Source organism: Protobothrops mucrosquamatus, unplaced genomic scaffold (assembly GCF_001527695.2).
Source record: "Protobothrops mucrosquamatus isolate PMUCROS unplaced genomic scaffold, P.Mucros_1.0 scaffold620, whole genome shotgun sequence".
Classification (NCBI taxonomy): Eukaryota; Metazoa; Chordata; class Lepidosauria; order Squamata; family Viperidae; genus Protobothrops; species Protobothrops mucrosquamatus.
This window is the reverse complement of record NW_015386916.1, coordinates 49,114-60,954: the sequence shown is the minus strand read 5'-3', so window position 1 is coordinate 60,954 and position 11,841 is coordinate 49,114. Positions and strand designations below refer to the sequence as shown.

Here is an 11,841-nt window from a genome sequence, read left to right as displayed (position 1 = left end):
ACTTCAATGGCCTAGGGGTCTCCTGTGAGGACAGTGACTCTATGGCACTTAAGAACAAGGCATGTCAAACTAGCTTCGTATCCTTCCTCTTTTCCCTCTTTTTTTCTTTTTACAAATACTAACTAGTGGATTAGAGGAATATTATATCCACAGATATAATATTTTAATTTCAGCAAAGCTTTCAGCAACATCACCCAGATATTTTTCTTGGCAAGCTTGGCAAAAATTCAGGTCATGCAAAGTTGCTCCGTGGATGATAATCTTTAATAATATGTTCTACAATATGCTAATGGCCTTGTGATGAACTCTCTGTACATCATAAGTGAATAGAGTGCATCACAAGTGCACAGAGCTCGTCTGTTTGGTAAACTATAACACTTGAAAAGGAATTAACAAAAGGACCGGGTACAAACACATACAATATATATATTTATTATGTGTGTACCTATATTCAAGGTAATATAAGAACTATATAAATAAATATTACATAAGGCAGACAAAAGCATATAAGCAAACCCCCTCCGACTGCTTTCCCACAAAATACAGAATACCATATACTTGTGTTTCCCATTAATTTCAGTGGGGAAATGTAAACACTTGTCTGAATCTCCTATAAAAATCAAGCAATGTAAGAGATTTCGGTGTCACTACTTCAGCCAAGGTTTTTTTCCTTCTGTTTCTCTCTAAAATTTAAATCACTTTTAAGGTTCTTATTATTTGCTGTTCTTAGAGTATCTGATATACATTTTACTTATACATATCGGCAAAGGTTATATATAATAAGGCTTATTCTCAGGAATTGCATACTACAGGATTAATTGCTTCCATTGCAACCATTTCACCAGTTCTTACCATCTTGGCTTATCTACCTCATTGTTGCCAGCTTCCCCAGTCTACTACTTCCCAGATGTGTCATCTCCCTTCATCCCAGGCAATATACTGTAGGCTAAGAATGGTAGTGCAAATGAATAGTTCCCATTACTATACACTGTGGAAAGCTATAAATCAGACTTAAACCAAAGGCTATTCCCCTCTTATGACTGCCTTACCAGACCCCCTTTTTATAAATAGGTCATGAAATTGTATTTTAAACATCATGATGATCCTCCTCCTAATTTCAGTGCTTTAGAAAGCAAAATAAATAGGTAAATATAGTTAATTCAAAGACTAGTAATGGTCAGCAAGCTCTCTGCTTCTATGTTCAGCAACCCCTAGGACTGGGGAGAAATCTGTCTGCTGAGGAAAACTGAGTTCAGTCAAATAGTTGGGAGAAAGAAATCTTGATAGATCTCAGAGACATCATCATTTTCATGATGATGACCAGTTCATATGTGATCATTATAATATCTCCTGCTTGAGCAGGGGGTTGGACTAGAAGACCTCCAAGGTCCCTTCCAGCTCTATTCTAATTGATGGGAAGAACGTCCTTCCATGGCAGCTATGCTGCTTCCCAACTATCATGGTGAGAAATCTAAAACAGGGTCTAAATTCCCCATACATAGAGAATAATTTAGAACTCCTGTGAATAGGGAGTCAAAATTACACAGGGAACCAATAAACACAGAGGAAGAATCCTACTTCAAACCTCCCATCCCCACATGTGGATCAAGAGTGAAGGCCCAATTAATAAAGATTTGAGGGAGGGTAGTTATAATTGTGTGAGGAAAAGACATGTGAAAAAAAGAAAAAGAGGTTTATTACTGAATTCAGAGGTATAAAGTGCTAAGTGTGCTGAGCCAGAAGACATACAGAAGAAAACGAAAACTATCTTCCTTCATCCACTGCAATGTGAGCAGTGTCCCTGATTTTGCAAAACTGAAGCACTGCTATACCAACACTTCAGCGTTGCTTCTCTTTCTTCATTGTGATGCTATTTTTTGATATCTTTCCCTCCAGAATACCCTTGGTATGGACTGGGCCGTGTTTTAGGGCGGGGAATGGAGAACTCCTGTTGAGGCTCAAGGTTCTGAAAAAAGAAGAGAATTATAACTTTGAGATTATAAAGTAATAACATCTATCCCTAAAAGGCAGAGTCTTATTAGCTCACTCTTATGTTCCTAGAAGAGAGGATCCTGAATGACCTATGAAGAGTGAACCTTTCTCCTTCAAAGACAGAGAGGCAGTGTTTACTATCTCATTAAATATCAAGAAGGAAAGCCAGAGCTTAGATATTTAACCATGAACTGGTCAAATGTAGAATGCTTTATATTAGATGACTAGCTTATACAGCATATATCTAAACTAAAGAGAAACTAAATTCATAGCAGGTCCATGAACATCCTTAATGATTCTTCAGATATGCTAAGAAATGGCACTTATCATTTGCACAGTCAACCCTTTTCCACCAACCCCACTCCAATATGGGAATAGGGAAGGTCTCAGTGACTTTTTTTAAATTTGATTTTGGTTGCCTTCAATCACCTCCATAGTACCATTATTAGCTGGTACTTTGAAGACAACAACAAAAATGCTGAGCTTGATAAATTACTACAGAAAGATCTACAAAGTACGTATAAGTAGGATTGCCAGATCTAGGCATCTAACATCTGGATGACAAAAAAAATACAGTAACACTAAGCTATTGTCTGGTGTTACAATTTTTGTAACCTAGAGCTACCTGATAACACTAGATATAAAGAAAAGTCACTAGGAAACTACACTTTACCTCTGAATATATTCTGAAACTACACTTTACCTCTGAATATATTCTGAGGGCAATATTTGCTGTTATAAGCCTAATCAAATCACTTGTACTAGGGCCCAGAATCATTTTTATCAAGCATTTTATAAGCACTTTAAAGTATTTTACAAACCCTTTACTCTTTTCTGCTCAGGAAACTGTTCTTTTTATCTACATAAAAATATTATATCTGATTATCACATCAAAAGCAACTTATTAACTAATAGGTCTATATGAATATCACCTGTTTTCCCCAGATGTCTAACTTTCTAAACATGTTAAAATTTCCTCCCACAGCACTTGATTATTACCCTAATGAAAGAAATGTTTTTTTCATTTACCTTCAGTTGAAAATGAGTTGAATAAGGGACATATGAGCCAGTATTTTCTTCTGTAAGGATGAAAGAGATGCAAAAAGGGAAACAGGCAATGAGTCTTAGAATCAGTATACAGTAAATAAATAGATTTAGTTTGGTTCAAAATAACAATGTCTGGCATGAATACTTATGCCAGCTTTTCCCAACCTGCCATGCTTCACATGTCTACTGAATAAAATAAATAAACAAACAAACATAATTTATTGGGACTATGGTTTCAGAATTACCAGGAGGCTTCAGAATGACAGGCACAACTGAGCAATCAAGCAATCTCCCCTTTTCAACATCTACTGCACACATTACAGTGATATAAAAAGAGCCACTTCTGTCATTTTGAAGCCAGTGACCATTGCTATGGATGCTTAATTCCCAGTACATTTTAATTGTGCCATCTTAACACCTCTGGATGTCACTAGGTTGAAGAAGGTCATTTTGTATTACCTATTTTTGGAATCTATTCTTAAAGAGAGTTATAATGAATATATGACCACTTGGCAAAATGAGTCATATGCCATCTGCCAGGTCCTGAACCACCCCTTCCCCACCCCACAGTGCCATACCATCAACTTTACCCCAGTTCCAGGGCTTTCCAACTAATGTGGAAAATGTCCCTTTCACCCTCTTTTTTGCTGCAAATCAAATGGGGTGAGATGATGGTTGAGAGACATGTTGGAAGGTTTGAGTACAACTATGAAGATTTGATAGCAAAAAGGGTAAGACAAGCCCATGAGACGTTTGGAGGCAGGACTTGCATATAAATCTAAAATCTTCCTCATTTAGTCCAACTCTTGTTGCGTGTATGCAATTCATAAAGTATTCTTGTGTGTATTGAAATAAGGTGAATGAGTAATTCTTGCAAAGGATTCTTACAAAAAAGTCCTTGTTATTGATGCTTCTGAACAATTTTAGATATCGTAACTCTTCTTTAAACAAATGAAATATTTAGACAGTCACGATGTGTATCTGCCACAGATTTATCTTTTCATGCCAACAAAAGGTTCAACTAAAGCCTTTCAAACAGTTTAACAAATAATGTTTCAATTAAATTAATATTAATTCTGGTTACAAATTACTTTATCAGAGAATTTTTTAATAAAATTGCATATTTCAATTAATGAGTTGTTCAATTAAAACCTTAGCTGATTAATAAGCAGTTAGGTTTTAATTGATGAAATCTTGCATAAAATTTTAATGTGCTTTTCACTGTATATTAAAATAGCAAAAATGATATTTTCTTATGTTTTTCTAATACACGATAAGTGATTAGGCAATTTGTTGAATCAAGGTACATAAGGTTGCTTAATTTATTATTGTTTTTCTTCTTCGTCATCATCTTCATCTTCATCATCATCTCAAATTAATCCACTGCAGAATAAAGGCCTTGTTGTGTGTACATAAAGATTATTACTACATTCAGTAGTTGAAAACGCTTAATGATTTATTTACTGTATATGTTATTCATTAGTAATGTTAGCTTTTTGAATAGTATTATGAATCTTTTGCGTGAAGCATTTTCTTTCAGCTAGCATTTTCTTTTCTAGTTGTTGTCTTACCTTGTGTGTTGTCTTCCTGAGCATAACCTTGATTTTCTACTCCATAGGTTTTTTTCATGCCCTTTGGCTGGCAAGTATTATTCTCCTGAGGGTAGTCTCCAGGCTTCCGTGGAGCAGTGAGGACACAGAGTTCAGGTATTGCATACAGAAGCAGGAAAGCCCAGCCATTTACTATCAGAGTAACCCCAATGAGAGGATCATTCCATTCTGATGGTTCACCTAAACCACTGATGCCATGCATCAAGATAGCAATCCATGCCACCCAAATGCCTATGGAGACCAAGGCTGTGAGGATTAAGTAGACACCATGCCTCTTCCACCTCTTGTATGAGCCACAAAACACAAACATGGAAACTACGCAGAGGAGAAACATCAGGAAAAGTACATAGATGAGAATTAAAACAAAGTCTCTTCGGCTTTCCGAATCCATCTCATTGTGTAGTTTCTTCAAGGCTGTGATATTGACTACTACATACTGTATGGCTATAATTGCTTGTACAATAGTCAAACCAAAGACCATAATCAGCAACCCTAATGCTGAAAATGGACATCTTCCTCTCACCAACTTGACAAGGTCCAAGGCATGAGCCAGAAGGCAGGAAAAGCAGAGGGCAAAGAGGACCCCAAAAAGGAAGAAACGAGTGGGAGCAGTTTGCTTATTGAGCCTGATGATAAAAGCAAATGTGAGGCCAAAAATTCCTAGAGTGCCTAAGAGGAAGAGGAACTGGATTGGGATCAGGCTGCGTTTTGCATTGTCTTGGACTTTACGGATAAAACATAAAAGCACCAGAATGAGGGTGATTGTGGTAATTGCACCAGCTGCTGCCAGAGCTTCCAGAATAATCCCCCAATAAGCATTGGTATCGCAGAGGAAATAGTAGTCATTGTGTATGTTGCCACAGCCTTGGGGGGCTTCAGTAGTAGCCATGGCACTTCAGATGGCTTATCTTAAAAGAAAACCTGTGGAAAATAAGGCAAATCTGGAGTTATAAATATATGTTAAAAAAAGAACAAATTAGATAGACAGATTTTATTGTAAAATAAATCAAGTGATTTATAATGGGATGGAGATGGATCAGTTAAGCTAAGAATGAAACCATATGAAAGGCCCTTACTGCAATAAAAAGTCACATCATTTTATGAAGTCCATATTTTTCTACACAGGAGAAGAAATAGCAGGAAAACACTACAAGGATCTCTATAATTTAAGAACAACCCGATCCATCAAAGACCATGGGTTTGTTGGAAACGATAACCTCTTCTTTTCTGAAGGAGCAGCAGCAGCCCCTATAAACAAAGAGGGCAGCAACAGGGCAGAGACATCCAGGGCAGATGAATAACAAAAATGGCAGGCGTGTCTAAGTAATCAAAGCCCCACCCTTTTTTACATGCATGAGATGCATGCAAAACACATATATAAAATGGAACAGGGCTTTGAACACCGGGTTACACCTGCCACTTTAACCTAATTGACTCCATAAAACACAAAAGCCCCTGTGGGGAGGGCAAAAATATCAAAATGGCAGATACAATAGCATGTGACCTTTGGACAAAATGAGCGGGATTTCGATCACACAATCATAACTGACATCTTGATTTTTTTAAAACCCCATCTGAATTTCAGCAGCACTCTACTGACAAATGGAAATGTGATACCCACTGATTTCTGTAGCACAAGCCTAACAGATCTAAGAAAGCTAAAACTGATATCAATAACATAACTCAATCCCCTCTCACATACAAATCCTCTCCAAAATCACGGGCCAACTTTCTTATATTAATATATTGTCGGTCTACAAATTATGATTCTTTTTTAATCTCCATTTTATTAAAAAGGACTGTGGTTTGGTCCCTGCCTTATGTTGGTAGAATGCAAACAGGTTAACAGAAAAAAATCAGTGTCTATACTTTAAATTTGCTACCTCTCACACCCTCAAGATTTGAGATATAAAATCCTGATGGTCATTAGATGGCAACAGAGAATATTTATTTATTTGTTTGTTTGTTTGTTTGTTTGTTTATTGTGGTTGTATGTCACCTCTTTCAATGGCTGAAGGTGGTCTACAATGATACATTTAAAAAAAACAACAATAAAAATGTAAAATGCTTGAAATATTAAATCTTTAAATCTTGAATGGAGTCAGGGTGGGCAATCTGAAATCTTCCATAAAATTCACTCTTTATAAGTCCTAAAAGATTAAAGAAAGGGAGGAAGCCACCCAACCTCCAAGGGGAAGCTGTTGAGAGAGAGTAGGCTGCCACTAAGAATGCCTTTTTCTGGGTTCCCACCCCTAAACTTTCTAGGGGCAGAGACCTGCTCATCTTCTCCTTGCCAGATTGTCTAACATTCTACCTGGAGAAGATGATCCTAAAGATATCGAGCACACAGCTCATATAAAGTTTTGCTTGAAGAGGCTTTGATAAGTATAGGTGTCCCCAAATCACTGTTAGTCTGGACACCTCCTTACTTGAGACTGGTGCTACATAATACCTCACTGTGCTCCCAGACAGGACTTTTTTTCTTGTAGATCATTTTGTGAAATAAACATAAACAAAAGTACTGTGAAAGATCCAGGCTTCAATGAATACTACAAAATGATATGACTATAAAGAGTTCTCTATTAGAAAAGATCTTCTCCCCTTTCCTGTCTTCTCTTTATCCAAGCTACTCAGCAAAAAGTTTCTGAAAAATAGGATATTTTACCTTCCCAATAATTGTACAAAATGAAGATAAAATACAAAAGATTATAACTGGTTATATATCATCAATGGAAAACCTCACACTGAGCCTGAATGACTCCCTGCCTCTCCCTAGCACAATACTCTCTTCTATCCATTAATCCTTACAATAGTCTTAGATGGTTTTCAGAAGCTGAAATGTGGAAAGTTCTTAAAAACTTTGCTGAACCTGATATTACATCCTCTATTAAACCAAGCGTATCAGGTAAAGGAGGCAATATAACATAATGTCTTTGGTAAGCTTGAGAGAGATCCACCCTTATTGTTCCAGTTACTAGAATTAGTGTACTCTAGTACTCCCATAATTAAGCTTTGGCATGGACTTACCTTGACTGTGATCTGGTTCAGAGAAGAAGACAAGTTGTAGTCAACAGCAAAGAAATATGCCTGCACTGTCCACCTGAAAAATAATCTCCGCTCTTGCTGCTTTTCTGTCCTTGCATGGACAAGCAAAGAATTGCTCTCACGCTCTCCTGGGAAGCTTTAAAAGCAAATAGAGAAAACAGGGGGGATAAAGGAGTTGGGCACGCCTATTCCAGTTCCACTACTCCTGGTGCTGTTATAAATATAACATTCTAGTGCCAGGAGATGAAGTCAAATTTCTGACGTCAGCCGGATAGTCAGTCCGATGGGTGGGGAAGGAATCTTTGACTGGCTCACCTCTCAACAGATTCTACTGCCATTGATCCAGTCAGCCAATAATTTCTAGTGCTTGAGAAACCTAGAGGGTGTGGGACAAGGAGATCCCACAGCTTTTGTGTGTTATTTTTGTGCACAAAAATGACTGTGTGTAGTGGGTTCTTACTTTCTCCATTGTTCTGTGTGGTCTTGGAGCAGAAGTTGGTCATACCTGAATTTTTTTAGAAATTTCCTGGTCTTGTTTCATAAACAAGTATGGGATCAAAATTGGGTTCTTTCTTTTCTTCTTTGGATAGATTGCTTGTTTAGCCCTCCAGATCATCTAAAAGGAAATATACTGAGGATGTACTGTATGTCCACAGATATTACTATGCTCTGCATTGGAATATTTTATTTATGATGAAAATCAAGAGAACGATGTACAGTATCCTGTTGTACATTCTGTGACAATGTGGAAAGGGGATATGAGCCCCCAAGACAGCTGTGAAATTCATGTTTACTTATTGTGACAAAAGCAGTCTCCTTATGTGAAATTTGATCTTAGAATGCAGGTCTTTACATTTGTAATTCTAGGTTTTTGACACAAGCTCTGTCTGATTTGCAAAAGGCATCTTGTTATTGCTAGAGCATGTGTCTTTTCCCAATTCTAACTCAGAGTACAAAATAGAGGAGAACCAACAGTTTTGGCATGGAATGGTTATTGAATCTATGGGTTATTGGAAGGGGCAATTTAGCTAAATTTTGATCAGATAGTTTAGTTATAGATTTATAATAATTTTTACTAATCTGGGCACCTACTCAGGTATTCCAAAGAAAGATGCATGATCTAACTAAGCTGCTAAAAGAGTTGTTCTGAAAAGATTGGGAGCATTGACACAGTAATAATTGCTTTTATTTGTGTGTTAATGAACAGGAAAGTTTATTGTTGATATTGGTGCTAAAATGTCACTATGTTTTTCTTATCATTATTTTATTTTATTTTTGTCTTATTTGTAAGTATGAAAGCATTTTAACAGATGCATAACGCTTGTACTGGATCCTCACCAAAATATATTACTTCCAAATCAGCAGCAATAGAACAAGATAAATGTAGAATTCCTTTCCTGGTCTCTGTGGTCTCAAAGTGATTAAGGCTGTTTTCAATTTTTTTTAAAAAGGAAATCACTTGCTACACATTTAAGTGTATGTCAGTACTCTGCATATGCTAATTAGTGGGATGCAGGCAGCAATAGGTTGGGTTACAACAGGAGTCTTCAAACTTGGCCTTTTTATGACTTATGGATTTCAACTCCCAGAAGTCCTCAGCCAGTGTAGTCACTAGATTAGAGATCCTAGTTTGCATAGAATAGGATAAGCATGTTTGAGGTAACACTGGGTTTGGGTTGTAGTTGCAGTTCTGGCATAGTGGCCTACAAAATCCCAAACAACCTGACCATTATAGACTTTATTGGTACCAAGGAATGCTACACATGGCACAGATATGATCAAGGCAGAATAACAGAATAACAGAGTTGGAAGGGACCTTAGAGGTCTTCTAGTCCAGCTCTCTGCACAAGCAGGAGATGCTACAGTAGTCTAATAAAGCTAGTAATTTAAATAACTTAAGTAACTTAAGGCTAGTAATTTAATTTTATTTTCTCTACATTATTAAAGATGTTATGTGAAAGAGTGAATTGAACAAAACCATGATGGGTAGCAGAGTCAATATCTATGGCCCATATCTATCATAGCATATGGAAGGGCACAACTTGGAAAGTAAGAAGAATAAATCGTAAAGAGCAGTAATTAATGAAATCGATGAAAGAAAAACAGATAGGTTGGGAAATTAAAGAAAGGAGAAGCTTGTAACAGAACTGAATGAAAGTGGTCTGATTTTGCTGAGTACAGTTAATTAGTGCTCTTCCATATACTTAAATGTAACATAGGTTTAGTTATGAAAGAGATGTAATGCATGTCATAAAATATGAATTGGTGTCATCTAATTTGTTACATACATATCTGGAAATAGGGATTAATAGGCTGGTGATGGTTAAGAACCAGAGATGAGTCTGGGAAAAAATGACTGCACAGTGTTCCAAATGAACATGATCCATGGCACAAAGTTAGATGACATGAATGAATGAGTGGGGAAAAGATGAGATGGAACTTACTGATTGAATAAAACAATAAATAAAAAGGTGACTGATCTGTTTAGAAAAAGGTCTGCTTCTTTCAAATATGTAGCTTAAGTATGTCAATGTAGCCATGGTAAAAGAATCAATATAAATCTGAAAGCATGGTTGATGTGATATTTTATGATGAAAGATTGAGAGAATTAATGAAGGATAGTAAGTTGATGAGATGTTCTGAATGTGGAGCAGGGCATTTTTGGTAATGTTAAGAACCTTGGGGAGGAAATTGATATGGAAGGAAAGAAATAAAAGAAACTAGAATGAAAGTGGAATGCCCTTAGGAAGAGAAACTATGAGGTTGAATGAACAAGTATTAAAGGATAAATTGATTTTCCAGTAGAATGAATGGAAAGTGGATGCCAATGAGAAGGCTGAAAAAGGATGTATTGGGATAAAAGAGAAAATAATGCATATCAAAGAATGATTGCTGCAAAAAATGAACATAAGAGAAACATGTTATATAATATAAACTAGAGGCATGAACCTAATATTCCCCATTCTCTGCTGTAAATGATCCTGTACATACCTCCTTAGAAGTAAGGTCCTTGAATCCAGTGGAACTTTCAGATAAATATGAATTGCAGTAAAAATACACATTCTTGGTGGGAGGGAGAATATGCATGTAAATGAATATATTTGTGTGTGGGTGTGTATTCTTCCTTCATTTACCACTGCCTTTAATTCTCTTCCTCGTCTTCCTTGTGTTAATTCTCATTTTAAATGAATAAATATAGATAATTCATAGTTAGAAATTATACTATACTATATTTCAAACCATAGTATAAGTTGCAAGTGCAGCAGCTACCTTGGTGTAATCTTAATGAAGAACAAGGGAATAAGCCCCATGACACATAATGGGATATATACATAGGATTGTATTGTATTGTAAATGGAATTAATAAGTGTAGTTGGTAAGAGCTGGTCGACATAGTACCCCTTTCAGAACTAAAGACATAAAAATTAGTTCAGTTTCTTGGACTAGTTATAAAATGGAATGATGAAATTTTCTGAATTATCAAATTGAATAACTACTGTACTTGCCAAAACCAATACCTCTATGACTATTGGCTTAAATATTAAATGTGTACATATATAATTATATTTAAATGGGACATATTTCTATGATTGTTTTATTTTAGGCGTTAGATAAGACACCTGTGATATGTGCATAGATCTCTATGTTAATAAAGTCAGACAGGATGGCATGATGACAGAAATATTTTCAAAGGGCTGAAAGAATTGTGTTTATTTGCTTTGATTTTTGTTTTTTTAATTGAAATACATTTCCTATTTTGTTTCTGTTATTTCCTAAGGCAGCCAACTTGGATACCAAAAGTTCACTGGGCAATAAGGGGGCTTTAATTCTGCTGACCTAAACAATTAGCATGTAACTTATTTCAAGAAAAAGATTACATCTTATTTTACATTGTCCTTCTATTTGTCCAGACAGTCTACATTTTACTGTAGATACTGAATGGCAAAACATAATAATTTAAATGTAACACGCTAAAGAAAACCACATTTGAAAGAGTTTTTACATAGCCATTTTTTGTCATTCTGCTCTTGGGTTAGGAAAAAAGTATTGTTGTGTATATATATTTTTCTCCCACCCTCCCTCCCTCTCATTCATTTTCTTGCTCTGTTTTCTTTGTCCAAAGTTTGAAGATGATATCCCAGGAGTG

At 36.1% G+C, this 11,841-nt stretch overlaps 1 protein-coding gene across 1 annotated transcript; it reads right to left on the bottom strand.

The window, feature by feature from the left end:
- Window positions 1-238: 238 nt before the first annotated feature.
- Window positions 239-7,879, bottom strand: LOC107288984 (retinoic acid-induced protein 3). The gene is made up of 4 exons (XM_015817665.1): window positions 7,677-7,879; window positions 4,611-5,570; window positions 3,022-3,071; window positions 239-1,966 (listed from the first exon to the last, which is right to left on the bottom strand). Exons 2-4 carry the CDS (start codon window positions 5,536-5,538, stop codon window positions 1,871-1,873), a joined length of 1,074 nt encoding a protein of 357 aa, XP_015673151.1. The 5' UTR covers window positions 5,539-5,570; window positions 7,677-7,879; the 3' UTR covers window positions 239-1,870.
- Between the last annotated feature and the right edge of the window lie 3,962 nt (window positions 7,880-11,841).

Bases quoted from the DNA above. Each gene is read 5' to 3' on its own strand.
- LOC107288984 (XM_015817665.1), bottom strand. From the start codon at position 5,538: ATGGCTACTACTGAAGCCCCCCAAGGCTGTGGCAACATACACAATGAC. The intron at 3,072-4,610 runs GTAAGACAACAA...TCATCCTTACAG, and splicing joins TCAGGAAGACAACACACAAG to AAGAAAATACTGGCTCATAT. The intron at 1,967-3,021 runs GTAAATGAAAAA...TTCTTTTTTCAG, and splicing joins CAACTCATTTTCAACTGAAG to AACCTTGAGCCTCAACAGGA.